This window comes from Artibeus jamaicensis, unplaced genomic scaffold (genome assembly GCF_021234435.1).
Source record: "Artibeus jamaicensis isolate MK-2021 breed Jamaican fruit bat unplaced genomic scaffold, CSHL_Jam_final scaffold_833, whole genome shotgun sequence".
Lineage (NCBI taxonomy): Eukaryota > Metazoa > Chordata > Mammalia > Chiroptera > Phyllostomidae > Artibeus > Artibeus jamaicensis.
Window position 1 is genome coordinate 21,273,853 of NW_026522056.1, and position 26,828 is coordinate 21,300,680.

At 42.5% G+C, this 26,828-nt stretch overlaps 1 protein-coding gene across 2 annotated transcripts; it reads right to left on the reverse strand.

The window, feature by feature from the left end:
- Positions 1-576: 576 nt before the first annotated feature.
- On the reverse strand, positions 577-26,501 carry LOC119036852 (cytochrome P450 4V2). Of its 2 annotated transcripts, none has more exons than XM_053660048.1 (11): positions 25,938-26,501; positions 19,872-19,984; positions 18,415-18,500; positions 17,501-17,691; positions 16,802-16,871; positions 15,321-15,447; positions 13,182-13,367; positions 9,895-9,997; positions 4,111-4,245; positions 3,841-4,017; positions 577-2,661 (listed from the first exon to the last, which is right to left on the reverse strand). In XM_053660048.1, the coding sequence occupies exons 1-11, from the start codon at positions 26,152-26,154 to the stop codon at positions 2,489-2,491; spliced, it is 1,578 nt and encodes a 525-aa protein (XP_053516023.1). In that variant the 5' UTR covers positions 26,155-26,501; the 3' UTR covers positions 577-2,488. The 2 variants fall into 2 exon arrangements, with proteins under 2 accessions (XP_053516023.1, XP_036984723.2); XM_037128828.2 differs by having other exon boundaries at positions 3,841-4,020; positions 25,938-26,491.
- Between the last annotated feature and the right edge of the window lie 327 nt (positions 26,502-26,828).

The window sequence follows — 26,828 nt, forward strand, 5'->3', positions numbered from 1 at the left end:
AAAACCAGCAGGCGGCAGGAGAAGGGGGGACCAGCTGTGAGATGGAGTGACTTCATCAGCGACGCCACAGGCATGAGTCTATGGGAGCTGAATTGGGCTGCTGAGGACATGGCATTGTGAACATCACTCACTCATAGGGTTTCCATCAGTGGGGCCAGACTAATGGCTCACAACACATGCACACACACCACATATTATTTAGGTGATGCAAAGAAATACATTTTGACCTTCTAGATACAGTCCATGGCAAAAATTGATCTTTTTGAGATCAGAATCTCCTTATTTGTGAGACAGGTGAGTAGTTGGTCCAGAAACGGACATTCCACAGTTGTCTCAGCATCAATTCAATCACTCATCACCTGGAGAGGTTTCTAGACAAGAAATCCCTGGTACCCAGTAGATGATTGTGGGTTTTGCCAATTCCCAGGTAGTCCTGAGAGACTGCACGTTCTTTTGTCAGCTGAACAAAACGTGTTGGGGTTTCTACTTCTTCTCTAGTTTACTTTTCAGAGGCAGGGAAACTCCAAATCAGTCTATGATGACGGCATGAGGATGACATTAACTCAAAAATGCAATTCCTTTGATTTCCTTTATTGATGAATCAGTCACCTACTAATTTACCTTTGAAAGTTATCTGTATTTCACACTGACCTCAATTCTCAGAACACAGTGTAGCAGCCATGTTTAAAATGTGATTTACTTTTCTTAAGATGTTCCTTTCAAGCAGGAGCATGACAGACTACAGGCACACGAACAGATATTTGATCATTCTCTTATTTACAAGAAAGTCAGCATCTTCATTTGGATACTACAGACCATAACATACTTTCTCCATCCAACTGAGACACAATTTAAGGGAATTTACAATTACAATATGAATAACATATTTTCTCTGGGGCCAAATAGTAACCTGAAGCAATGGTTTACTTTAAATTTAATTTCATGTCTAGTATAGAGTCACTGAGAAGATTTTTAAAAGGCAAGGTTTAAATGTAAGTGCATAAAATTGAGAAATATTAATTTGTAGCAATAAAACTTTAATTATCCAAAGTCATCTGGGAACAGATTTTCTACGTAGACCCAATTTCTAGATAACAAAGTTTATCATATCCTGGGAATCATTTTCAATGGTATCATATACTTCCTTGAGTTTTTCTCAGCAACTTGGGGGCTGCGCTGACTCTTGGAGTCAGTAGAGCGGGCACCCTGGTTGACCCAACCTGCAATGCCTCAGCCTGTAATGTTTGCCAAGTGGTTTGGTTTGTGAACCTCTTCCTTTGATATCCATTAAAGAATGGACATTCCATTCTCTTAACTTGTTGCTTCTGCTATTCTTTGAGAAAATTGAAGAAACCATCTTATTAAAAGTATCTATTAAAAGAAGTTTTTTCAAGCCACTGAGTGAGTAGAGACATGATCGGTGGAACTGAAATTCAGAGGATGTGTGTTGGTTATCTGCTTGGTAGGTGTGTTCTGGAAGATCGCATTTCCTTGGAGGTTAACCCTACACTGAGACAATGCTGGGTTGCTCAATGTGCCTGTGCAGTTTCCCTCTTCATTAACGATGGAAGACTTCCAGACCTGTGCTCTACTGACACACGCAGTTACAGATATGAGCTTCACAAGCAAGAGCATATTGCAGTAGAAGTGTATCATTCTGGGAGTGGAGAGACCGAGAGTATAGACCTCTTTCTATTTTCAGCACCGGCATGACTTTGGACAGAAACTTACCTCCCATTGATCTCTTCCATTACTTCTAATGAACAGGAGGATAACTAAGTAAGATCTAAGGTGCTTCCAGCTCCAAAAGCCCTTAATCAGCATTTTGAGGTACAGTGAGGGATTAGAGATTATGAAAAGGAATCTCTCCTCATAATACATGATGGACAAAGGTCATTGTGACATTATGTAGAATGAAATGAAGCTTGCAAGTACATAGTTAAAAGGGAGATAAAAGCAGAACCTATAGGTCAACTTATAAATGACGTACCTTCCCTGATATAATCTGAAAAGCATCACAATAATAAATACTCCCATAACTAATGCCACTGATATAATTTTTAAAACTTAAGCCCCTTCAGTCAAAGTACTTAATTACTCACCCTTCTCAAATGAAATTTATATGTGTGCCCAAACATATATGTTCCTGAGTCAACAAGAGTATCTTAAAAAAACTCTGCAACCTCAATGGAATTATACCCTTTGGGTCTGTCCATTGAAATTGAAGTGGACTATGGGTCCCTCTGTTGAGAAACTTACACATTTATTTGGGTATAGACATCAGTTAACTCTCCTTTTGGGATCAAGACCAGGGATGAGAGATATGGCCATTTTAAATATATAAAAACTCTCTGTTTGGTAGACTTTACCCCAGGGTAAGTGGTGACAAGAAAAAGTTAGGTCTAGGAATGAAGGGAATTGAACTGACGATTAAGTTTCCCTTAGAGAAAAATCTTATTCTGGAGACATGCACAGCACTAGACTAAAGTTAGGGTTCACGGACATTTCTCCTCTTCAACTTGATCCAGATGCCGTTACTCGGATGAAGAATCAGATCTCCCATCAGACCAAGTTCTTCTCTTTTCTGGCTGCATTCGACCCAAAAGTGCCTCAGGATGCAGGAAAGAATGACCTTTTCTTCCATCATGGCAAACTTTTGACCTTCAAATTAATGTAAATAACATCATTTTAATTATATATATATATCACAAACTGGAGAAAGAAGAGGTTCTACTAGAGGAGGCAAGCAATGTTGGATTTTCACTGTAGGCTCTGGGGGCACCAGAATCATTTGGAATGCTCCCTGAAATCGAAGATTCCTGAGTGCCCTTCCCCTCTCCTACCCAGAGCATCTGGAGAGCTGAGGGGGCCAAGGATCTGAATTCCTGCAGCACTCTGATGAACCCTGGGCTCGCTGGGGCATGGGAAACACTACCCTAGAAAGGCCTTCTTATAGGGCCTTTGATGCAATTTACTGTGGTGTTACCAGGCCTCCTGTTATCGATACCTGAATTTACATATATAATAAAATGCCAGCGATACTAAAGCCAGAGTGTTCATAATGCCTGATGCTGGGCATTCATTTTGTATAAGTACCCCAGCTGGTCCTACGGTAAGCATCCTTTGTGTTGCTTTTGATTTTGACAAAAAGCAGTTTTTAAAAGCAATAAACACAGAAATTGGTTTAAAAACAACTAATTGTTATTAATAAGCTTTGTATCATAGAAAGTATATTCTACTTTAATCCCAAACCTACAACACTTTAAAACTCTACCATGAAACCAATTATGCTTTATGTTACGGGATGAACTGTGTTCTACCAAAATTTATATGCTGAATTTTTAACCCTCAGGACCTCAGAACATGACTGCATTTGAAGACAGGGCCTTTAAAGAGGTGCCTGAATTAGAATGAGGTCATTCAGGTGTTCCTTAATCCAATTTGACTGGTGTCTTCATACAAAGAAGAAATCCAGACAAAGATAGATACTATGTGGAGACACAGGAAGAAGACCTCCATCTATACAGAAAGAGATCTCAGAAGAAACCAGCCCCGATGACACCTTGATCTTGGACTTCTGGCCACCATAATTATAAGAAAATAAATTTCTGTTGTGCAAGCCACCGGGTCTGTGGTACTTGGTTACGGCAGCTCTAGAAAACGGATAAACTTGATGAGAGCCCTACTTTAAATCAATAAGGTCTCGTGAAGTGGAGACAAAATAAAACCACCAGTTTTGCAAAAGACTTGTTTATGGAACACTGCATCTCATAGACATTGTGTGAGAAACCCAATACCCTGTGGGCCTGAAAGGTGAAACCAGCTCTGGTGGATACGGACCTATACAGTTTCTGGGTCCAGCAGAGAAGGGCACATATGCGTATGGATGGCGTCCTGTGGAATTTTCGGGAAGGAAACGCTCTGGCTGGAATTCCTCCGGATTGGGGAAGTGCCGCGGGTCTCTATGCAGCGAGTAGAGAAAGATGAGGACTTGGGAGCCTTTGGCAATGGTATAGCCTGCTGTCAGGAGGCAGGAAGTATGGCATGAGCATGGAGCAACCCACGTGTACAAGCCCCCTCTCCCTGCTGCTTTGATGATAGCACTCTTACCAATCTCACAATCTTCAGTAAGATTACGGGCAAAAAAAGGAACAGGAGGGAAAAGACGAAGGGTCTCCTTGATAACACACTCCAGATATTTCAGTTTCTTCAGGTCTGCTAAGGTGGCAGGGCGATCGGACTGCCCTGATTAAAGTAAACATACACAAAATAAATAAAATAAAGAACTACTTGGGCTTGGGGGATAAGATATCAAAAAAGAATACATTAATCAATACACTGAAATGTTAAATACCAACAACTAAACAAGAATATCTCATAGTAAAGGTAATCAAAATAAAATAAGACAATAACGCTAGGTAAAAAGAACCAGACACACAAGGTCATATATTGTATGGTTCGATTTATAGGAAGTACTCAGAGTAGATAAATCCATAGAGATAGAGTAAGTTAGCTGCTGTCAGGAGCTGGAGGAAGAGGAAATGGGGCGTGGATGAATGCTGCAGGGTTTCTTTTTGGGGTGCTGGAATGTTTTGTAATGAGAGGAAACAGCAGCACAGCATTGCAAATGCATTAAACTGTATTTTTAAAGGGTTCATTCTGAGTGCTCAGAGCTTCTTCCATCCTCTCTTGGGTCAGACTTTCCTCTCAACACCACCCCCACCCCTGGCCTGCCAACAAAGAAATGGAAACTGCCTGCTGCCTCCTGACCTGTGAGGAGGCAGCAACCTCTTGGGACTTGCTGGAGGAGGGAAAAGCACAGCAGGGAGCAGGGGAACATATTGAGAAAGTCAAAAATAAAATAGACCCACTTCATAAACAAGCCAATGAGAAGATTTTGAAGGTCAACCTATAAAAAGCTCTGCCCACCATTTTTCTTTTTCAGAAAATATTGAAATCAATTGCCAAAACCCCCAGTTGGTCAACCATCTCTAAGCCTGCCCTGCTCGGGGAGGGGGATGAAAAGGCACCGGGCTCATTGGACCAGAGTCGAAGTGACAGAACAGGAAGATGTGAAATCAGGCCACAGAGTAGAGCTTCATTTTGATGAAAATCCTTCCTTCGAAAATAGAAAGAATTCTCTCTAAAGAATTTCACCTGAGTGACAGCGGTGATGCATTTTCAATGTCCACTGGAATATCGGGACAAGATTTGACGGAATGTGCAAGTCCAGTGCAGAATAAGGCCAGCAGCGAGAGGCAGCGAGCCATGAAAGGCTACCCTCCCGAGTGCATGCTCAGATGCAGTGCTGATGACCGGGGAGAGATCATCAAAGGTGATGTCTGGCAAAACCCAATTTCATTACTACTTGATTCCTGATCCGGATGGTGAAAAAGAGGGAGGAGAAGAAAAAAAAGAAGATGATGATGAAGGAAAAGAGAGAGGAGGCTTGAAAGATACTGATGAAGAAGTTGATGAGGATGACAGACAAGAAGACTAAGGAAGACTAATGAATGCCAACCTCCTTTTGAAATTTTTTTTCTCCAGTCACTGGAAGCAAGACATTCGCTATTGTAATTTTGTTCCTATTTATTTATTTATTTATTTATTTATTTATTTATTTAAAAAATTTTCTTTCTCTTATGTTCAGTCACTCTTCTCTTGCTCTTTTCTCTCCTTGACATTCTGGTCCACAATTATCTTGGCAAAGATACCTTGAGCAGAACACAGTGGGGAAAGAATCTCTAGCATTTCTGTTCCAAATTCATTTTTTATCCCTTCCCGACTCAACAAACCCTGTGTGGAATCAACGCCACTGGGCTCTGTGAGAAGGAAGACCAGCTTTCTGATCCTGTGTCTCTCCTGTCAGCTGGAAGCTGGCCCATGTGGTAGGGTGTAGAACTCTAGCTTTTCCCTTCTTTTCTCTGTATGTCAGGGTTGCCATGTCTCCATGAATATGGGCAGTTAGCACTTACCAACATGTATCTGTCTACTTCCTCTCGTATAAGACGTTTTTTTAAAAATGCATTTATAGGTCAGCAAAAGGTGGTTTTCAGGTGTTTCGGTGGGTTGAGCAGGCATTTTGACAACACAGCTTTCCCCCTGACACGTTTAATTGTGATGTCTAATGGATTTCCTTGCAGTTTAAGATAATACTGTTAAAATGAAATTCCTAATGACACCTTGAGTGAGCCTATAGAGTATTACTTGGAATTGGCATTCTCTATTGTAATTTTGTTCTTGTTTATTTTCATTTTCCTTTTTTGTTTCACTAGAAAGAAACAATAATGCTCAGTGTAAAACATTAAAAGTGTACTAGTTGCTTTGTTAGAACAAAACTAAATGTAAAGTTTATCTCAGTTAAAAAAAACAACAAGGAATTGATACTTACAACTCAATACCAAAGATCAGTTGCTCAAAAATTTTAGAACTAGTACTGGGGGTAGAAGAAAAAGTGAGGCACAGTTAGCAAAAAAACAAGAGAAGCAGCATAATAAAATTTTTAATTAAAATAGTGTCACTAATTATGTGAGGTCAAGAAGCATTTCTGAGAGACTTCCACCAAGATGGAGGCATAGGTGGATATCCGTGCCTTCTCACACAACCAAGTTTAGAGACAACTAAATATTAGCAACAGAGAACACAGCCAGAACACAGAAAATTGAACTTTTTGGAAATCTGTTAACAACAAATTCTTCAGCCTGAACGGTAAGGGGCGAAACCAGCAGCTGGTGGAGCGGGGTAGCACAGGAAAACTCGGTCAGACGGACTCGGGCGCGGAATCCAGGCGCATGGTTGGACCTAGTGAGCGACTGAGCGTGGGACCAAGCGAGCGACTGCGGGGAAACAGCAAGGGAGCAGGGCTGCGGGTTGACTGTGGTCGCGCATTTGTGCGCGAATAGACAAGCTAGGGAGTGAGCGATGGAACCGGGACCCAGCGGGTTCCCGCAGCAAGCGGCAGGGAGGGTGCCGCCATTTCCCTGCTCTGACCCCACCTCCACGTACAGTGTCACAACCCAGCGACCTGGGAGTCCAAGGCTCCGTTCCTCACACTTAAAGGGCAGGAACAGACCAAAAATGGCTCAAGAAGATCTCAAAGCCCCGGAGCCTATAAATCTAAGTGATGAAGAAATAGCAAAACTCTCAGACGCACAGTTTAAAACACTGGTCATCAGGATCCTCACAGAACTGGTTGATTATAGCCACAAATTAGACAAATATATGAAGGCGAAACTAATTGAAATGAATGGAATTGCACAGGAAACCAATAGCAATGAAAAGGAAACTGGGACTCAAATCAATGGAGTGGACCAGAAGAAAGCAAATAATGACCAAACAGAAAAGAGTCAAGAAGCAAGAATTCAAAGAAATGAGGAGAGTCTTAGGAACCTCCAGGATATCTTTAAATGCTCCAACATCCGAATTATAGGGGTACCAGGAGGGGGAAAGGCACAGCCACCAGTGGAAAACTTATTTGAACAAATAATAAAGGAGCTTCCAGGAAGCTCAGAGAGTACCAAAGAAGTTGGACCCAAGAAGGAACACACCAAGGCACATCATCATTACATTAGCCAAAATTAAAATGAAGGAGAGAATCCTAGAACCAGCAACAGCTAAGGGGACAGTCGCCTACAAAGGAGTCCCCATCAGACTGTCAGCAGATTTCTCAAAAGAGACCTTACAGGCAAGAAGGGGCTGGAAAGAGGTATTCCAAGTCATGAAATCCAAAGACCTACAACCAAGATTGCTCTATCCAGCAAAACTTTCATTTAGAATGGAAGGACAGATAAAGTGCTCCTCAGATTAGGTCAAATTCAAGGAGTTCATCATCACCAAGCCCATATTATATGAAATGTTAAAGGGACTTATCTAAGAAAAAGAAGTTAAAGAAACATGAACAGTGAAAGGACAGCAAACTCACAGTCATTAACAACCATACCTAAAACAAAAGCAAACTAAAAGGACAGCTAGATCAGGAGTGGAAACATAGAAATGAAGATCTCAAGAAGGGTTAGCAACAGGGGAGTGGGAGGAGGAGAAGGGGGGAGAAGGTACAGAAAATAAGTAGCATAGACAGTAGATAGAAAATAGATGGGGGGCAAGAATAGCATGGGAAATATAGAATCTAAAGAACTTGAGACACATGGTCATAAACTAAAGGGGGGGTAATGGTGGGGACGGGGGGTAGGGTGGAGGGGAATGAAGGGGGGAATTGAACAACTGTAACAGCATAATCAATAAAAAAATTTAAAAAAAGAAGCATTTCTGAGACTGGCAATGAGCTAGAAATGATAGAGAACACAAACACATGAATGTTTTCCAAAAGGACCTGTGAGTTTTTAGAATCCCAGATTTACCCACGGGAGGAAAGCTGAAATTCACGTTGATATGGAAAAACTAAAAGGATGGCAGGAACAGACAAGAACTTTGGCTTGTCCCCATTCTACAAAACAGTCTTCCCTCTTGATAGGGAAGTCCTGTCCTCACACAATCTGAACAGGACATTACTTTTCCAACTTCATCTCTCGATATAGTCGAACACATGTACTGAATTCTACCTGTCCTTTACGGTTTACTATTATCTTCAAACTTTTCCGCTCTGCCATTGCTCATCCGGTGCCCCTCTTTCCAGGATGCCTTCCATCTCTTCCTTTTATCCTTAATTTTTCTCCCTTCCCACTTCTTTTCTGTAGGAAAATCCATCAGATACCACTTCGTTGGTTGGCCAACTTAACCTTTACCTTTCTCCTTGCAGCTACGGGAAGCCATGTGACGTGATTAAACAAAGGCAAGGTTGATGCCACAATGCATTGTCCCTTTGTGGTGGGTCCTAATCCAGGAAGCCTGCAAACGTTACCATATTTGGGAGAAGGTGCTTTTGAAGATTGTATTAAGGATCTTAAAATGGAGAGATGATGGTGGATTATCCACGTGGGCCCTAAATGCCAGCCCAGAGGTCACCAGAAGAGAGAACGGGGGGAATGTGACACACGCCCTGAGAAGAGAAGTCGATGTAAAGATGGAGACAGAGACCTGAGTGATGTAGCCATAAGCCAAGGAGTGTGGGCAGCCACCAGAAAGAATGGGTTCTCCCTCAAGGCTTCCAGAAGGAGTGCAGCCTTGCCAATACATTGATTTAGCTCAGAGAACCTGATTTGGGACTTCTAGTGTCCAGAACTGTAAGAGAATACATTTCTATTGTTTTAAGTCACCCACTTTGCAGAATTTGTCACAGCAGCAAGAGGAGACTAATACGCCCTCGTCTCCTCCTCCCCTTTCTTCTTGCCTTAAAGATAAACATGAGACCCAAGAACAGTGATCAAGGAAAAAAAACCCATGATGGTGAAAATGACAGAGAGAAAAAAGAGCAAGCCCGGAACTCTGGTGACATCCCTGTTGTAGGTCAGAACTCCTTACTTACAGATTGCTGGTGGTGCAAAAGAAATTTATGTCCTATAAGCTCAACACACATTTTCTCTCATTTGTGGCCCAAAGCAATCCTACTACAACAGCTTTCCTTGACCCCTCTAACTAGTTTCTCCTCTCTGCTCTCAGGGACCACCTTCTTCATATCACTCAAGCACACAGCCTCGATGGGATGGTTTATTTACAACGTCTGCTTCCTCTTCGAAGCAGCAAGCTCCTTGAGAACCGTAACATTTGTCGGCATAGCCCCAGCATCTAGCCTGGTGCCATCACACACCTAGAAGTTAGCAAATGCCTGTCAGTGAGTGGATGAGCTCTTGCAGAGGAGATTGGTCCTGGAAGGGATCCCACATGGCAGCCTTCCTGCTCCTTACAGCATCTTTAGAACAGGTCCTATCACACATTCTTGATGAGAAAGAACGACAGTTGCTTCAGTGACTTGGGACCTGGTGAAGGGGCCAGACATACCAAACACTTCGTCCAGCTCGTTGTCCAATTTTTTCTGGACTTCTGGATAAGAACCCAATAGATACAAGGCCAAGTTCATGGCAGCTGCAGTGGTGTCATGACCCTACGAAGGTAAAAAAAAAAAAAGAGTTGAAAAAGGAGAGTGCCATTGAGGAGACTGGGAGGGCTAACCATTGTGGATGGTGTCTAGATTTGGCAGCTGTAACATGACCCCAGCTGTCATGGGTCCAACAAAATGTTGGACAGTGTTTTACTTTGGTGAGAAACAAGTAAATGAAACGATCCCTTCCAAGTGGATGCCTCTGCTTAGAGGGACATTTCTGTGCTACTGAGTCATGAACGTGGGAGGAAGTGGTGGTGCTGGGCTAGGAAGAGCCACTCCAGGGGAATCACATGCACTAGGCTGTTTTTCAGGCAAAGTCTCTGCTGAGCCGACTTCCCAGATCTGTTCTCCTCTCCTTTCCCCCATTTGTAAGGTAGACTCTACCTCTCATTGCCACACACCAGGGATTGTGTGTGTGGTTCTGAGTACAGCATCCACATCAAAGGGTTCATAAATAGCCTCACTGAAATCTTGTGGAGTTTTAGGCAAAACACTACATTAACACTTTAGAAACTAACTCAATTATTCTTTACTAAAATCCTGGACTACATGATACTCCTATGGACATTTTACAGATGATAAACCAAGACCCCCAACCTAAAAAAGCTAAATGACTTTCCCAGGGCCGGATAGCTTAGTAGGAGGTGGAGGTAAGAACAAGACCCTTGGAGCTACTGATGACAAAGTAGAGCCCACTTCCCCTCTGGGAGTGTGGGGACCCACGTGAAGGAGACTCCAGCTCAAGTGCAAGCAGAACCCCCCTGGGTGACTCTGTTCTGTACACACTCAGTGTTTCAGGCATTAGCACCGATATCCTAACCTCATCCCACCAGGAGACTCCATATGCAAATCGGTCAGTTCCTAAAAACAAGAATGTATTTGGAAAATAAAAATTATATTTATAGCCCTCTGACTAAGACTTTTAGGGGAAAATGAACAAAAACAAAGGGTGTCCTCTGTGGGAGGTCTCATTCTTGGGTTTACCCTAGGTGACACAGGTGCTGGTTGTAATAATTCAGCCTCTGGGCAGAAACCTCTGAAGCACTTCTTTTCAGCTCCTAAGTTGAATCATTGAGGATTATTCTGCAATTTTAAAAAATATGTAGTTCACAAGTCTCTGATATTGGCATCGCTGCACTGTCTTACATTTGCAGTTTCTTTACAGAATGACTTTAAACTCCAGGCAAAATCCGGCCCATTTCACTCAGTTGTTTACCAAAATCACAGAAGGACGTGCTCTTGCTAAATAATGTCCAAGGGCTTTTCTTGAATCTGAGTGGAAGCCTGATCAGAATGTGTAAGAGACGCCAAACTTCCTGTTTCGCTTTGTCTGCTCCCAGACACCACAGAACATAGAGCACTGAGGGGACAGAAGCGCCTTGTGGGACTGGGCAGGGCAGGAATCCGATTACCTGGAATCTAAATATCTAACGGCGAGAACCACGCAACGGATGGTGCTGCGCCTACCTCTCGGAGGAAGACACAATATCACCGTTATTCATGGTTGGCCTTCTATTTCATGCAAAGGAAAAAAACAACAGAATGCCAGGGAATGTTGAGCTGGAAGAGAGAGATCATTAGTCTGGTGGTTGTGGGAAAAGTGAGGGCTTGCTGGTGGGAGATGGTGTATGTGTACACGAACACGAGCGTGTGAGTGTGTGGGTGTGCGGGTGCAGGGCCCACTTCAACATTAGATACTAGCCAACATCTTTGGCACAAGAACGTGCCAGGTGCGATTCTTGGTGCACGTGAGAAATCACTCACCTAGTAGCCGTTCTGCGGGGACCGTGCTGTAACACTGGGCACGAGAAGCCCGGGAGGGCTGGAGAAGGTGGCCAAGGCCACACCTCTCCTACAGAGCTGGAATGTGCTTCACAGCCCTCCACTTTTTAGCTAAGGAGATGTCCACTTTTTGCCTAAGGTCTCTTCGATACAGTGCTCTGCTTGGAAAGGAAGATTAAAACCACTGCCAGAGTCCATGTCTCCATTTGACACGTAGGGAACCTGAGACAGAGATCGACAGGGGACGGACCCCTTTCCTGCAGCCAGGCAGCACGGAGCCGTCCCCACAGGGAGACCCTGGCCCCAGCCAGTTGCAGGCGGAGCAAACACAATGCCTGCGGGTCCCCACTCCTGATGCCGCCTCTCCCTTCCCCTCACTGCCAGGGCATTCCACGTGCTGCTCCTTAAAACCATCGTTATCTTTACTTGGTAATCCACACATTGAGAGATTTACTGTTTATAATACCTCATATAGTTAGAATTGTCTTTGCAAAAACTATCATTTTTATTCTCATTTTTTATTTTTACTGTAGAGACCAGAAATCCCTTTGGAATCACAAGCTGGCTAATAACTTCTCTATTGGAGAGCTCCTGCTGTCTTCTTAGTTAAGGCAGCTCACGGCAGGAGCTGGGCCCGCTTGTCTGGAAGTTCAAAAAGGAGGGAGTGGAACAAGAAGGAAATCTTACCTTTTGCAACAGCCTGGAGGAACCTACAGGGTACCATGCTAAGGGAACTAATACAGAAAAATACTGAATGTAAAGTGCAATTCAAAAAATTTAAAAAACAGAGTGAAGAGACAGATGTGTGCTGTTCAGAGATTCCAAAGAAGCAGGATGCGGGAATTGATAAAAGATCCAAGAGCAATCTCTGGCTGCTTTTCTGCTCGGAAACGTCTGACGAGCCTTAGGTTTCCCGGAGAAAACCATGTGTCTACCACTCTACCCACCACGAGTCAAGTTTTCTCTGAGGAAGACCATTGGTCTGGTACTTAATCAGGGTCTTAAATTCTGTACTTTCTAACTATAATACAATGACTCTTCCTCAGTTGTAGTAAACTCTTTGAAAATGTGATTAACTTTTAAAAAATATGAAAAGCCCTTTAAAGGATTCCTGTAAGTTGTTTTTTGTTAAATTTTTAAAAAACTGAGAAAAAAATGATCTTTTATATCAAGAATCCCAACATATTTTCAAAGGCTGCTACATCTAATTCTCGTTGCTTCATGTTATTTCCGATTTTACTGTGAAATACTTAAGTCCATCTAAGCATCAGTGTTTGCTTTTTCTTCGTCCTTAGCACTTTACACTCCCAAGATTTACAAAGCCATCAACAGCCCCAGGTTTTATGTGACAGGAACTGTAATTTGTTAATAATATCCACACTAACACGACCATGTGAAATACCTCAAACATGAATGTGTCCACTTCTTCTTGAATATCGTCATGACTTAGCTTCCTTCCTTCATCATCTGTCACATTTAAAAGCAAGTCAAGAAAAGCCCTGTGCTTCTTTTTGGAGGGGGTAGTGTCCTTCTCATCACTCTGGCATTCTTCAGCTCTCTCTATTTCTTTGGCCCGTTCATTGATGACCTGGGTGATTTAAATAATTACATTCTTTTGTTTGGAATTTGATAGGGCCTAATCATGCATTTTCCTATAAAAATATAGGAGCGTCTTTAACTGATGTTTTCCCCAAAACTTTCCTGTTCTTTCTAACTCAACGATAACATAAGCTTTTGTAAAAATACAGTAAAGCTTTCTGTTAACATTTTTAGGGCATTATTTGATAAGACCTTTAAAAACAAACTTAATATCAGACAAATATGTAATTTCCAAGAGCTCTTTTTGCAGCCTTTGCAACTGGACAATGGAGTTGTGGTCTGATAATCTGGGGCCTAGTGAGTTGACCTAACTAGTGAGAAAAAAGTCTGGGTGGCAGAGAGAACACAATCATTATATATTTCATAGGCTAATTTAGATCACACTCTAATTACAGGTTGTATTGGAGGAAAGAATCACCTGTATGTTTGCTGTAACTCCTGCCTAGGATGCTCTTGCCTTGGGTGCCAGCACGGCTTGTCACACTGTCAGAAAGATGTCCCCTGATCACTGTGACCCCAGTCCCTAGCTCTCACTCTCTTCTTAAGCCTACTTCATTTTTTCCCCATTACACTTAACTTGACATTGTATGTGCTAGTTCGTATCTTTCTCCTCCAACATCAGTGGGGCAGCGCATTGGTCTTCATTCACTGATGTGTTTCCCAACCTTTAGAATGTGGCTTGGCATTTTAAGAATGTTCCTTAGATATTTGTTGAATGAATAAAAGAATGAAAGCTCACACACTTAACTTGGTTATGCATTTCAACTCTCTCCTCCTTTTTGGCAGTTGTGCAGATCTGCTACTGTGCGGTTTGCATGAACAGATGATGCCCGGGTCTCTAAGAGTAACCACCGTGTCTTCTATAATTCTTGGTGGAGCCCTAGTGCCTGGCACTCAGTATGCCATTTTCAACAGTATTAAATGAATAATATTGTCCATACAATATGGAACGCACGCATTATTGATGGTGTTGTTAATGCATGACATTTGAAGAAAAGTATAATTCCATGCACCAACTGCAAACTGTTCAGTAATCACTTAGTACCAGGTGATTATGCCACATTCTGCTGCAGAAAGCTCCCTCCAACATTCCACCCGTCTAACAGCTAGTGACTTGGCAGCCACGTAACCTGCAGGTGATAGGCAGTGCCTCACCGTGAGGAAGCAATGCCAACATACTGTAACCCAAAATTTACAGCAAAGGGTAATTACGATTATTTATGCACTTTTGTCAGTACATTTAAATTATAATTTGATGTATGTTTTCAATAAAATTTTACCTTTTCATAAACACATTTTTAGCACAAAGACTAACATCCCATTTTCGAAACATTATAGTCACCTTGTCCCTAAAAATGGAATAGTAACATATAGTTATCTTTTCCAAGTTAAGAGACTGCTGTAAATGCCCTTTGCCTTTGAAAGCTACTGCCACCTAATCCAAATATTTTCTCAGAAGGCTCTTATAACACAGACCCTTGAGTCTTTATTCTTTTAACGTAGCACACTGTTTGTTAATGAATCATCATAGAGGATATCACATTTTATAATTATGTATTTGTAGATAACCTGCACAGGTAGACTAACCTCCCTCAGTGGGAAACATTAATACTCACTATATTTCTAAACCTTGGTGCGGTACTGGACACTTAGCAAGTGACTAATTAATCTTTGGGGAACACTTAGTTTTAAGGTATGACACCTACCTTTTTTCCTACTTCCACTTAACTTTTATTTTATGAGACACGGGCCCTGTGGCCCTATACATATTGACAAAACACAGAAATCACGGACTTACCAGAGAGTTCTAGAGAGCAACAGTGGTATGGTGGCCCAATGTTCTGACTCCCCCTCATACCACGGAATGATACACTGTGAAGGGCTATAATGGTACATTTTACATGATGTATGTTTTGCGGCAATAAAAACATCAAGGACTTACGCTGTTGGTAAAATTATGTACAATTCGTAGGGTCCTTTTGTGCTCCCATCCGTCCTTAAACATAAGGTACAAAAAATCAAACCAGAGCCAGGGCTGCTTCATCCTCTGATGTACCAGATCACTCATCCTATAAGAGGATACAAATATACTGGTTCATACGTCCACCACGCATGTTGCTCAGACGCCCATGTAGCGCCTGGTCTCAGGGAGGGTGAGGCGTGGTAATGACAATGGTTTGCCTCAGAGGCTGCTACAAGCTCCATCCTCTGTTTTGCTTGACAATGAAGGTATGGGTTTTTACACGCCCACAGCGGCTTAAAAATCGAATGGGTTCTTTGGAGAAATGCAGAATGTTCCACGAAACATCCTCACTAGATGGCCATCTGGCTTCTGCCTCTGTGTCTCCAGCAAGAGCCCTGGACCTCCCCAGTCTGCCTGTGGCTCAGGCGCCCCCGCGTGGGATGAAACCTGCCTGTTTAATGTCACCCCTCTGCTTGACTGCTTCTCTGGAGGGACAGAAAACAACTGGTTGTCCTTGTCCACAGAGAAGTGCCAGCTAAATACCCGTCAGTCACGTACCTGTCCCCAGTTCCTCCCTCATCACTTCCAGCCATAGAGCAGAAAGACCCAGACACAGTCCCCTGCTTCGAGAGCAGGTTCAAGGCCAATCCTGCAGACAGGCCCTTCCTGGTCACTCAATCTGTGGGAGGTATCGCCGTTTTCTTCTCAAATATCAAGTATTTAGTTTTTTTCTTTCTAAACAATTATTGTGATTTATATGTTTCTATTGATTGGTTTCAATGCTTGTCTCCCCTGTTATTCTGTGCTGTGGGCCACTAAAAACTAGTCAGTATATTGGGCAATAAATGGCAGCTTATATATCCTAAACAGATACTTGTTAGAATGAAGTAAAATGAGCAGTGGACTTAATGATAGGATACCTCAAATCAAATCAAACCCTGCCTGGGCCTTTTAATAGCTGAGTAACCTCAAGCAATTTTTAAAGTAAAAATGATTATATTTCAATAAAAAAGCAATACACACTCAGTGCAGAAAATATGGGAAAAGAAAATGGATAACAAAAACACAATAAGAAAGAGAAGCACATAACACAAAACAATAATCACAGCTAACATTCTAGTATAATATCTTAAAGTATTTTTTCAATGAATAATTTTTTATACCTAGCGGCCATCATGCTTAAAATACTTTTATCTTTCTTTTGTCACTAAATATCATAATGCAATCTCTCAATACATTATAAAATAATCAGATAAAATTACTACATAATCTGAGTATGCCATAATGTACCTAACCATTCCTCTACAGTTAAAATACATGCTTACATGATTCAGTTGCTTTTTAGTATAATGTTTCCTTTTGAAACAATGAAAGAGATACATCACAGATATGATTGGCAATAGCTTTTTAAAGCCCTGATCCATAATAACATTAAAAATAACTAGAAGGTCCCCATTTACCTATTAACTGCACGGACATACTTGGAGTCATCATTACTCTGGGCACCGATATTCTTGCCCATCGCTGTTTCTGTAAAACAGAGGTGAGAAGCCACCATTCAGCTCACACACACACCTTGTATTTCTTTTCCAGTGGCAAACACTTGAAAAGAGACATGCATTCTTTTTTTTAACCCTAACTTTCTTTTTTTTAACTTATTTTTTTAAAGATTTTATTTATTTATCTTTAGAGGGGAAGGGAAGGAGAGCGGGAGAGAAATATCAATGTATGGTTGCCTCTCGTGGGTCCCCTGCTGGGAACTGGCCTGCAGCCCAGGAATGTGCCCTGACTGGGAATCGAACCGTGGTTGCTTGGTTCCCAGGCCCGCACCAGCCAGGGAGACATACATTCTTATATATTTTAAAGCTGTTCCCTCCTCCCTTCTCACTATTGTGCCATTTATTTCTCCCACTTCCTGTTTTCTGCACTTTCTCCCCTTTGGCCTTCCTGGCCTGGTGGCTCTTTAACCTGTCAGCTCAGCTCCAAGCCCTGGCAGCAGCTGCTGCCTCTTTAGGGGGCTAACTGAGGAGTGAGCCCACCCAGAAGGAAGCCAAGATCCTTTCCAATCCCTCCACTGGCCTTCCCGGTGGAGTGCACTTTTCTAATTGGACCATTTTGTCTTTATGCCTCAGGTCGAGAAACCAACCAGGGAGACTCACCACAGATGATATCTAAGGCACAGAGAGCGACGTAAATTGAGCAGTTAAAGGCCTCTCCGTCGACGTGTTTGTTCAACTTGTTAACTAGTACATTTGCTTGTTCGTTCATGACATCCAAGAAACTTTCCAGAATTGTAAAATGGAAAGTGGGTGTTAACATTTTCCTCCTGGAGCGCCATTTGTAGCCAGTACTAGGAATACAACACGTGGTCATGAATGAAACAATATTCACACCAAACACAGAAAGACGCCAAAGTTCTTCCGGAACAGTTGTATCTACAGAATCTCAAATACTTTGGTCAGAATGACAAGGAAAATTCAGGTGTAGTTACAGAACGGACATAGTCGAGATATCCCTCCATATTACTAGCATTTCAGAGAGTATTCCTAAAAACTGAAAAATTTTAAGAATTAAAAAAAAATCTAAACTCTGAGTCTCTAAAAATTAGATTCTCACTACCTCTAACAAACCTTAAGTTCTATGAGTCTACTACTTTGTCTGTCATCTTGAAATTCTCCAGCATCCCCACCAAGGCCCTCCCTTGTCCTTTTCAGTCACTGTGTCCCTATTTCAGGGACGGAGGTCACTGGGCTCCCCATACTTCTCTGAGGAGCACTGCCTTTTTCACTGAAGTTTCAGGATTTCCCTGCTGAAAACTCCCTACTGTTCCACTCCATTTATACACCAGGACTTTCTAATTCTTCTTGAAACACTGGTGATCCGAATTACTGACTATCACGGCTGGAGATTACTTTGACGGACCTTGTCCGTCAAAGGCCAGTTTCCCCTTGACCTTGTCTTCCAGCTTCTCCCTACTACCAGATAGTATGCTCTTGCTATAGGAAAACTACCCTGTGTCAATGGCTAACATAAGTTACTCACGAGATAGCTTTACAGATTTACAATGACATACCTTGTCAGGAGTCCTAGGCCAAGCCATGGTTCTAGAAACTTGTATGTATAGGATTTGTCAATTTCCTTTGAATTTGTTAAAATCACCTTAGAAAGAGAGAAGAAATGGGAGCTATAGATATCCACACAATCTCAATTATAGGAATACCTGGCTAGAACACAACTACTTTCCAAAGCAACATTTCATAACTATTATTTTCCTGTGATTCGTTTTATTCTTGTGACTCGAAGCAGTTCAGTTAGAGTTTTGAACATGTAACTGTCACTCTGTTTGGACACTAATGAAGGGAAAATGGTCAACATGATTCCCTGGTTCCTGCCATGAACGAGGAACCAAGTGGAGTCACTGACTGAGGTGGGGAGTGAGGGTGGATCTAAGGATGCCCACATCTAGGGAGATAGAAATCACACGCTCATTATCTGCTATGTTGACTGGAGGCATTCAAGTTGCCATACTCTGAAAGCTGGGGTAAAGCTCAGGATTAAGTTTTGCATTAGAGATGCTCACATTTGAGTGTCTCCGAACTTAAGTCACATTGGAAGCCATGGGTGGTACTGGGTCATCTGGAGTCAAAGTCAAGCATAGAAGACTAAGCAGGAAATGCTTCTCAGTCTTCTTGCTCAAGTTCCCTACTCTGGATAGACCTCTATCCCTTTGCACCAAGCACACTGAGTCAGCAGCGGCTAAAATCCTCTATGTGGCCCTCTGGCTCTCTCCTCCGCACCAGCAGATTCTGCTAGGTGGTATGAGAGAAACTCTAACAGTTTTACGACAATAATGAAGAAAAAACAATCCTAGCCCAACGTCCTAGGAAATTGCTTTTAGTTCTGTTCTATGAGGAAAAGAATTTGTTTATTGCACTTTTGGCCCCCTGACCCAAATTCTTGGTCATCAAACCACAAGGCAATTCCCCCAATGTCACAATAATAAGCAAAATGCAAAGCAATTTGTTGAGTAGTGATTTCGATAACACAGATTAATAATATCTGACTTATCAATATCAGATTAGTATTCTCTTTTAGGAAAATCTGCTTATATAATAAAAGTATTATGGATATAAATATGAAACTTGAGCATTTTGAAGGAAACACTCAAATTTTATTAGTCTTATGTTTTTGGAATCTTAAAACAGTGCCTGGAAGGTAATATAAGCTCACCTTCTGGAACAATCTATTTATGGTTCTGTAAAACCATATCCTTCTGCAAACTTTTAAAAAAGGGGAGAATATATTGACACCTGATAATAGAAGTATACAGGCATCTTGAGGTTGCTATTCTCCCCTGAATTCAGACTCTACCTGAAAAGCATTAATTGGTCCCTACACAGCCCAAGATATTTAATGGATGTTCAATGTCTTAAATTCAATTACATATATGGAGATATTTACTATATTCTGATGAAATTCTCACACCATCACATATTCAATGGAATATTGATTCTATTCATCAAGACTCACCTCCACAACTTCTGTGTTATACATGGCCACCATCGGCAGGGGACCAAGCCAGACTATGGTAAATGGCAAAGATCGGCATTTTTCAGAGTACTCAATTAGCTGCTGAAAAAATTCTAGGAGAAAATATTTAATTTTAAAGAAGTCCCTTACTGTGTCTTTTGGGATTTTTTTTTTACCTTTTTCCTTTTGGATAACTCACTTAATATCTCCCAGCTCTTTCATATCTTAAAGGTAAACCACACAGCCCCTACGAAATGATTGAATGAATGAAATATGAGAGTACTTTAATTTAATTATAAGTGAGATAACATATATACAACAATCTGGTTAAATACGAAATGCCAAACCCTGGGGATGCTTGCGTGAGTTTCGTCCTGTGCCTTTCCCAAGCCTCTGAGGCTGTTAAACTTCTCCTGGCCCGGTTTCAGGGTACCCTTTCGGACGGAGGAAAACCTCTCCTGCTTCTCCAGCCCTGGTGGATAGACGCTTCCCTTCCATCCTTCCCTTCCATCCTTTCTGAGGTTCCTCAAAATATTGAGAATAGAGCTACCATACGATACATCAATTATTCCTCTGGGTATAATCTGGAGACCGGGAACACACTAATTCAAGCAGATATGTGTGCCTCCGTGTGCACTGCAGCATTATTAACAAGAGCCAGGATATGGAGGCAAGCTTAGGTGTCCATCAACACATGCATGGATAAAGAAGATTCCACACAATGGAATCCTATTCAGCCATAAAAAGGGATAAAATATGGTCATTTGTGACAACATGGATGGCCCTTAAGGGTATTATGCTAAGTGAAATAAGTCAGACATAAAAGGACAAAAAGAGTCTGATTTCACTCATGTGTGGAATATAAATCAAAAAGGAACAAATGAAGAAATATAACAAAGCAAAAACAAACACAGATACAGACACCAGAGTGGTGGTTCCTTTGGCAAAGGGGTGAGAGAGGAGAGAAATGGTCAAACAAGTGGTGATAGATGGAAACTAGATTTTTGGTTGTGAGCACACAACAGAGTATACAGAAATCAAATTTTACTATTGTACACCTGAAATTTATATAATGTTATTAACCAAGGTTACCTCCATTAAAAATAATTTAAAGAAACTCCCCTGCTTTACTAATCCTTCAGCTTCTTCCATGTCTCATTACAGAACTTCCTTGTGGGAAATGCTTATTCCTGCTGCTTTTTGTCTGACAACGCCTGTTCTTCAAAAAGCATCTTAAATGGGATTTGGCTTCGGTCCTTTCTGGCCCTGAAAACAAGACCTTGTAATAGAGCTTTTCAGGTTGGCTCCCTGTCCTTGCTCCGTCAACCACATCTCAGTACTTCTAAATACGGTTCTACAATAAAATAAACCAATTATCCTTGGAGAGGTGATTGATTTCAGAGTAGAGACAGAGAAAATACAAGAAGAGCAGAATACATTGCGGTGCCAGAAAATAAGGAAGTGCTCAAACATCAAGGAGCCAACCCCAAAAAGCTCCTAAAACCCAACACGGGAACAATCTGAGCAACAGACTAAATAATGATGGTATCGGATTATACAATGCCACTTAAGTTCATACTAATATACATGCATAAATGCATACATACGTGGTGCCAAGGGACAACTCTTCTTTACAGAAGAATTCTAAGTAATGAGTGTAGAAGAAAGGAAGGAAATACAATTACCATTGGGCAAACAGCACAGTAATATCGTTGCAGGGAAGGTCCACCGAGATGTAAAAATCAGGGGGTGCTAAAGGTTTGAGGGGAAACAGCCTATTTGCAGAGTCTCAAAGTACAGTTAAATATTTATATTTGTAATATTTGTTTATAAATTACAAAGGGAAAAAGAGTAACTTTAGAGTGAAACAACCTGGCAGACACACTTCTTAACGAGCAATCACAGTTAATACCACCAGTGACAACATATTGTCTCTGGTCCCCAGTGATGCCATGTGCTGTAAAGGACACATCACTTTTATGACACTCTTTTTCTAACGGAGTTATCATTGAAATAGCACATATTAGTTTCAGGTGTACAACAGACATGATGATTTTTTATATTGTACACATTTTGAAATGATCACTACAGTAAGTCTAGTTAACATCCATCACCTTACATACTTAAGACTTTTTTTCATGTGATTAAAACCTTTAACATCTGCTCTCTTAGCAGCTTCCAAATAAGCAATACAGTGTTGTTAACCGTGGATGGAATAGTGTGCATTCCATCTGCAGGGACTGTTATTTTATAAATAAAATAATGTAAGATAGTGACACAGGTTTTCTAAGAGCGCTTTTTAATTGATTGAACTGAGAGAGAGAAAGAGAGAGACGTTGACTTGTGTTTCACTTGTTTGCACATTCATTGGTTGCTTCTTTTATGTGCCCTCACTGGAGATCAAACCCATAACCTTGGCATATCAGGATGATGCTTAAACTAACTGTGATACCCGGCCAGATCCCAACAGCATAGTCTGTCCATTCTTGTTGCCTTTGTCAAAAATTAATTGACCATATTTGCATGGGTTTATTTCTGAGTTCTCGATTCTACAGATTTGTAGTAAAGGTTAAAAGTAGGAATTGTAATGTATTCAGCTTGGTCCTTCTTTCTCAAGATTGCCTTGTCTAGTCAGGTTTTGTGTGTGTGTGTGTGTGTGTGTGTGTGTGTGTGTGTGTGGTTCCATATAAATTTTAGAATTTTTGCTCATTTTTTTTCAGTGCACAAGACTTCCACCACTTTGGTTAAATTTATTCCTAGGTATTTTATTCCTTTTGAATTAATTGTAAATGGGACTGTTTTCTTAATTGCTCTCCCTGATAGTTCATTATTAGCATAAAGAAACAAGTGATTTTTATATATTGATTTTATAGTCTGCAACTTTACTAAATTTGTTTATTAATTCTAACAATTGTGTGTGTGTGCATGTGGAGTGTTTAGGGTTTTCTACATAAATAATCATGTCATCTGCAAATGATGACAGTTTCATTTCTTCCTTTCTGATTTGAGTGACCTTTATTTCTTTTTCCTGCCTAAATGCTCTGGCCAGGGCTTCTATTAATACCGCGTGGAATAAAAGTGGTGAGAGAGGGCATCTTCGTCTTCCTGACCTTGGAGGAAAAGCTTTCAACATCACGTTTATGGTGTTCTTGTCAAGAATGCACAACCTCAATGTAACTCTGAGGAAACGACAAACAAACCCTAGCTGAGACTTAGCCTACAGAACACCTGACCTGGCCAAAGTGCCAAGGTCCTAACCTATATGTAAAGACTGAAGAAAGGCCACAGATTACAAAAGGCTAGTACTGAAGAACAAGAAAACACAACTGCTAGATGCCAGGTGAGATTTTAGGGTTGAGTCGTGGAACAGAAAAAGGACATTACCGGGAAACGTAAAATTCAAATAAGGGCTATAGTTTTGTTAACAACATTGTACAAATATGAATGTTCTGATTTTGATCATGAAACTAATTGTGTAATATATCACCATTAGAGGAGGCTGGGTAGTGCCATGTGTGAACTCTACTATTTTTACAACTTTTCTCTAGTTCTAACATTATTTATGTAAACAAAATTTTATAAAGAAGCAGCTGCTTTATTTTTCTGAAGCTGGAGGAAGATTAAAAAATATTTTGTTGGTAGAAGAGGAACAGATATACACAAACATATAAATAATTGTCTGTGTCTACATTTTCTTTGATATGGGAAAAAGCTTAAAACATAAGAGTCCAGGTGGTGGAATTTGGTTTGGAGATGTAACTAAAATGTGGAAGAAATGTCATAGTGAACGTAAGAAGGAAGTGTTAAGATAAAAAGAATTACTGAGCAGCAGTGAGGAAATTATAGGGATTAGTTAGGGAAATTTGATAGCCAATCATCTGACACGTCCAAAAATAAGAATGCATCCCACAGACAGGTAGTGTGTCCCTCCAAAGGCCCAGGTCCCTACTCACAAGGAACTGATGATCAGAGATGGTCACACCTGTAACTAATCACAGTATCTGATAAAATGAAGCGGGTGTTAACACAGAAGTTGAAGTATGAGGAGTTAGTGATTTTCATTGAGAGTTCTGGAGAACTTCCCTAAAAGAGATGGCATTTGAGCATAAAAGAATGAGCTGGCTTTCTATAGGCAGAAGAGGGGAAGGTGGGATGAAGGGGAAGAACAGACGCCAAGCAGCAGGAAGAGCAGAACAGAGGCGGGAGGGCTGAAACTACCTGCAAGTCTAACCAAAGAACGGGGTGGGAACGATCACATTGGTAGATGAAACTGGAGTGTTGGAAGGCTATGGGACTTTGTTTTCGGATTTTGCGTTTTTCAAGATTTTATTTCTTCATTTTTAGAGAGAGGGGAAGGAAGGCAGAAAGAGAGGGAGGGAGGGAAACATCAGTGTGTGGCTGTCTCTCCTGCATCCCCAACTGTGGGCCTGTCCCGCACCCCAGGCAAGTGCCCGGACCAGAAATCGAATTGGCTACCTTTGGGTTTGCCGGCCAGTATTCGATCTGTGGAGCCATACAAGCCGGGGCAAAAGTTTGATTTTCTTTTATAGGCTCCAGGCAATAACTGAAAGTTTCTGATGAGGACTAGCATGGCTGGAGTTGTATTTTGTGTGAGATCTGTGAGTAACTTGTGTATTCTGAGACCACAGGGAGTTTTCTGGAGAGAGGAGGAGAAAAGACTGGGATTCCACGCATCCGGAGCTGGAGGCCCTGGCCCTGCTTTATGGCTGGTCCTTGTGCTGGGCGTGGGGAGATGCTGCCCATTAACCCCAACAACCACTGAAGTCGTGAGGGAGAGCCTGGAATCCACACTCTCTGTGTTGAGCTTCCTGAGGCCCCAATCTGGGGAAGGCAGCCCGGCACTGAGAGAGGTCACACGGTGACACCAATCTCAGTCAGGGAATACCATTTGGATGAGGGCTACCTGGGGGGAAACACGGAGACTAGAGAGACTTGGTGGCCAGGGTCCAGACCTCAGAGAAAAGACAGAGCAACGGTCAGACGGAGCCCAGGTCAAACAGGATGAGGCCAAGAGAGGACCGGAGCTCCAGCTGGGGAGTCGACTGCGGGATAGGGAGCGAGGCAGAGGTCTCGGGAGACTGCCAGCAAACTCCAGGTAGGGAAGGATGAGGAGGGCAGGCCAGCTGGGAGGCGTCTGCGTACCCCGGCTTCCTCCTGGCAAACGGAATGCCCGACTGCCAAGAAACAGGACTAATGCCAACCGCGTGGTGAGGCCAAATCTTTTCAGTTCTGGGTATTTTATCTCGTACACCCATGAAGTTGAAGAGCTCAGATCGAATCTGCCCTCCCTCCCCTCCTAGGTGATTGCAAATTATCAGGTGCTTTTAAGAGCTTTGTAACTTACAGTGACTTTTTTCCCCTGTTGGCAAAACATAATATAAACCTATCTCTTCAAAAGATGATTTCAATTTTTAAAAATCACTCTTTAATAAATAAGACTTTAAAAAACTTGCTGCATGAGTTTTGGGGAAAGCCCCACCAACATAATTTTATTTTTAGATAACACCTTAGAAGGGCTACAGTATCGTGGCCAAGAAGAAATGAAACTTGCAGTCAGATTTTGTGGGAGAGGCGTCATCTCAAACAAATCTCTAGTCCCTTCTTTTTCAGAGAGAAACACCAAGTTTTAAGGTGTTTCTGCCTTCGCGGCTTTAAGAGTCCATTCAGAAGAAAAGACAGGCGGTGTTTAGAGCGAGAGCAGCAGCCAGGAGTCGGCAAAGGGAGAAGAGAAAAAGCAGAAGAAGAAAAACTTCTTAGGGAACGGAGGGCACCACCAATTGTTCCGAGTGTCATAGGAGAAACTGGATAGACTCGGGAACCCATTCTATTATCCAGGGGGTGCTAAGTCCTCCCTCACTAAGCAGCGGCCCCCACCCTGAGTCACTGTGTTCCAAAGCTGAGGAGCGGGGATGAGCCCGGGGCTCCGGCTCCAGGAGATGCTGCTGCGCCTCGGTCCCCAGTCACCTTGCTAGAAGGGGTGCGCGGGCAGCGAGCCCACCCGCCCTCCGATGGGGATGCTACCGGCCTGGACGCACGGTCCCTTACCTCTCGAATCTGTCTTCAGCTGTAGTAAATGTCCCACAAAAGGGTAGAATTTCTCGTCAACGACCGGGAGCGACTTCATTTTCACCCATATCCGCCTGTAGCTCGCCAGCGTCTGCAGGAGTCTCAAGATCGCGGCAATGCCAGCCAGGGAGACGGCGCTCAAAGCGCCCCAGAGCAGCAGCTGTTGGCCGATGTGCACCAGCCACTGTGCCATCATGGCGCCAGTCGTTAGCTACCTGCGGGGACTGAGATGTAGGGCATCCAGGCCAAGGAGTGATCCAGGAGCTTCCTTTGGCTGGGGGGCGCGGGGAGGAGTCCCGAAACTCCCGGAGGCGGGTTCGCAGGGCGAGCCCGTTGCGGGAGCTTCTGGGAGCGCGGAGTGGTGGCGCAGGGCTAGTTGGCGTCCTCCTCCCGCCGCACCCCGAGTGAGCTGCAGCCAGTAAGCACAAGCCCCGAGACCCAGAATCGGGGACATTCTGTTGCCAGGGCCACCCTGTCGCTGGGGACTAGGGCGGAGCCTTCCAGTCCCTCCTGGGAAAGCAACGGGGCGAAATTAGAATTGTGCTGGACAAAAGCTTACGCGAGGCGCACGGCTCTGTGAGTGGTTCAAGCAGAAAACAAAAGCCCAAAAGACCATCTCTGAAGACAGACTGTGCTGAAAGTAGACAAAGGCACCTGAGTGGAGAGCAGCACGGAAGTGATGTTTAAGGCAGTGATGAGTAGAGAGGCGCGTTGGGGCCAGGGTGGGCTTATCTTCGGGTTACAGGGGCGCGGCTGCCGGACCCTTACTGTCTAAAATTGAAGTAAAGAGGTTTCGGGTTTGAAGTTCGCCTTTCGGGGGTTTTGTTTTGTTTTGTTTTCTTCCACTTGGGTACGTAGCCTCATGTGTTT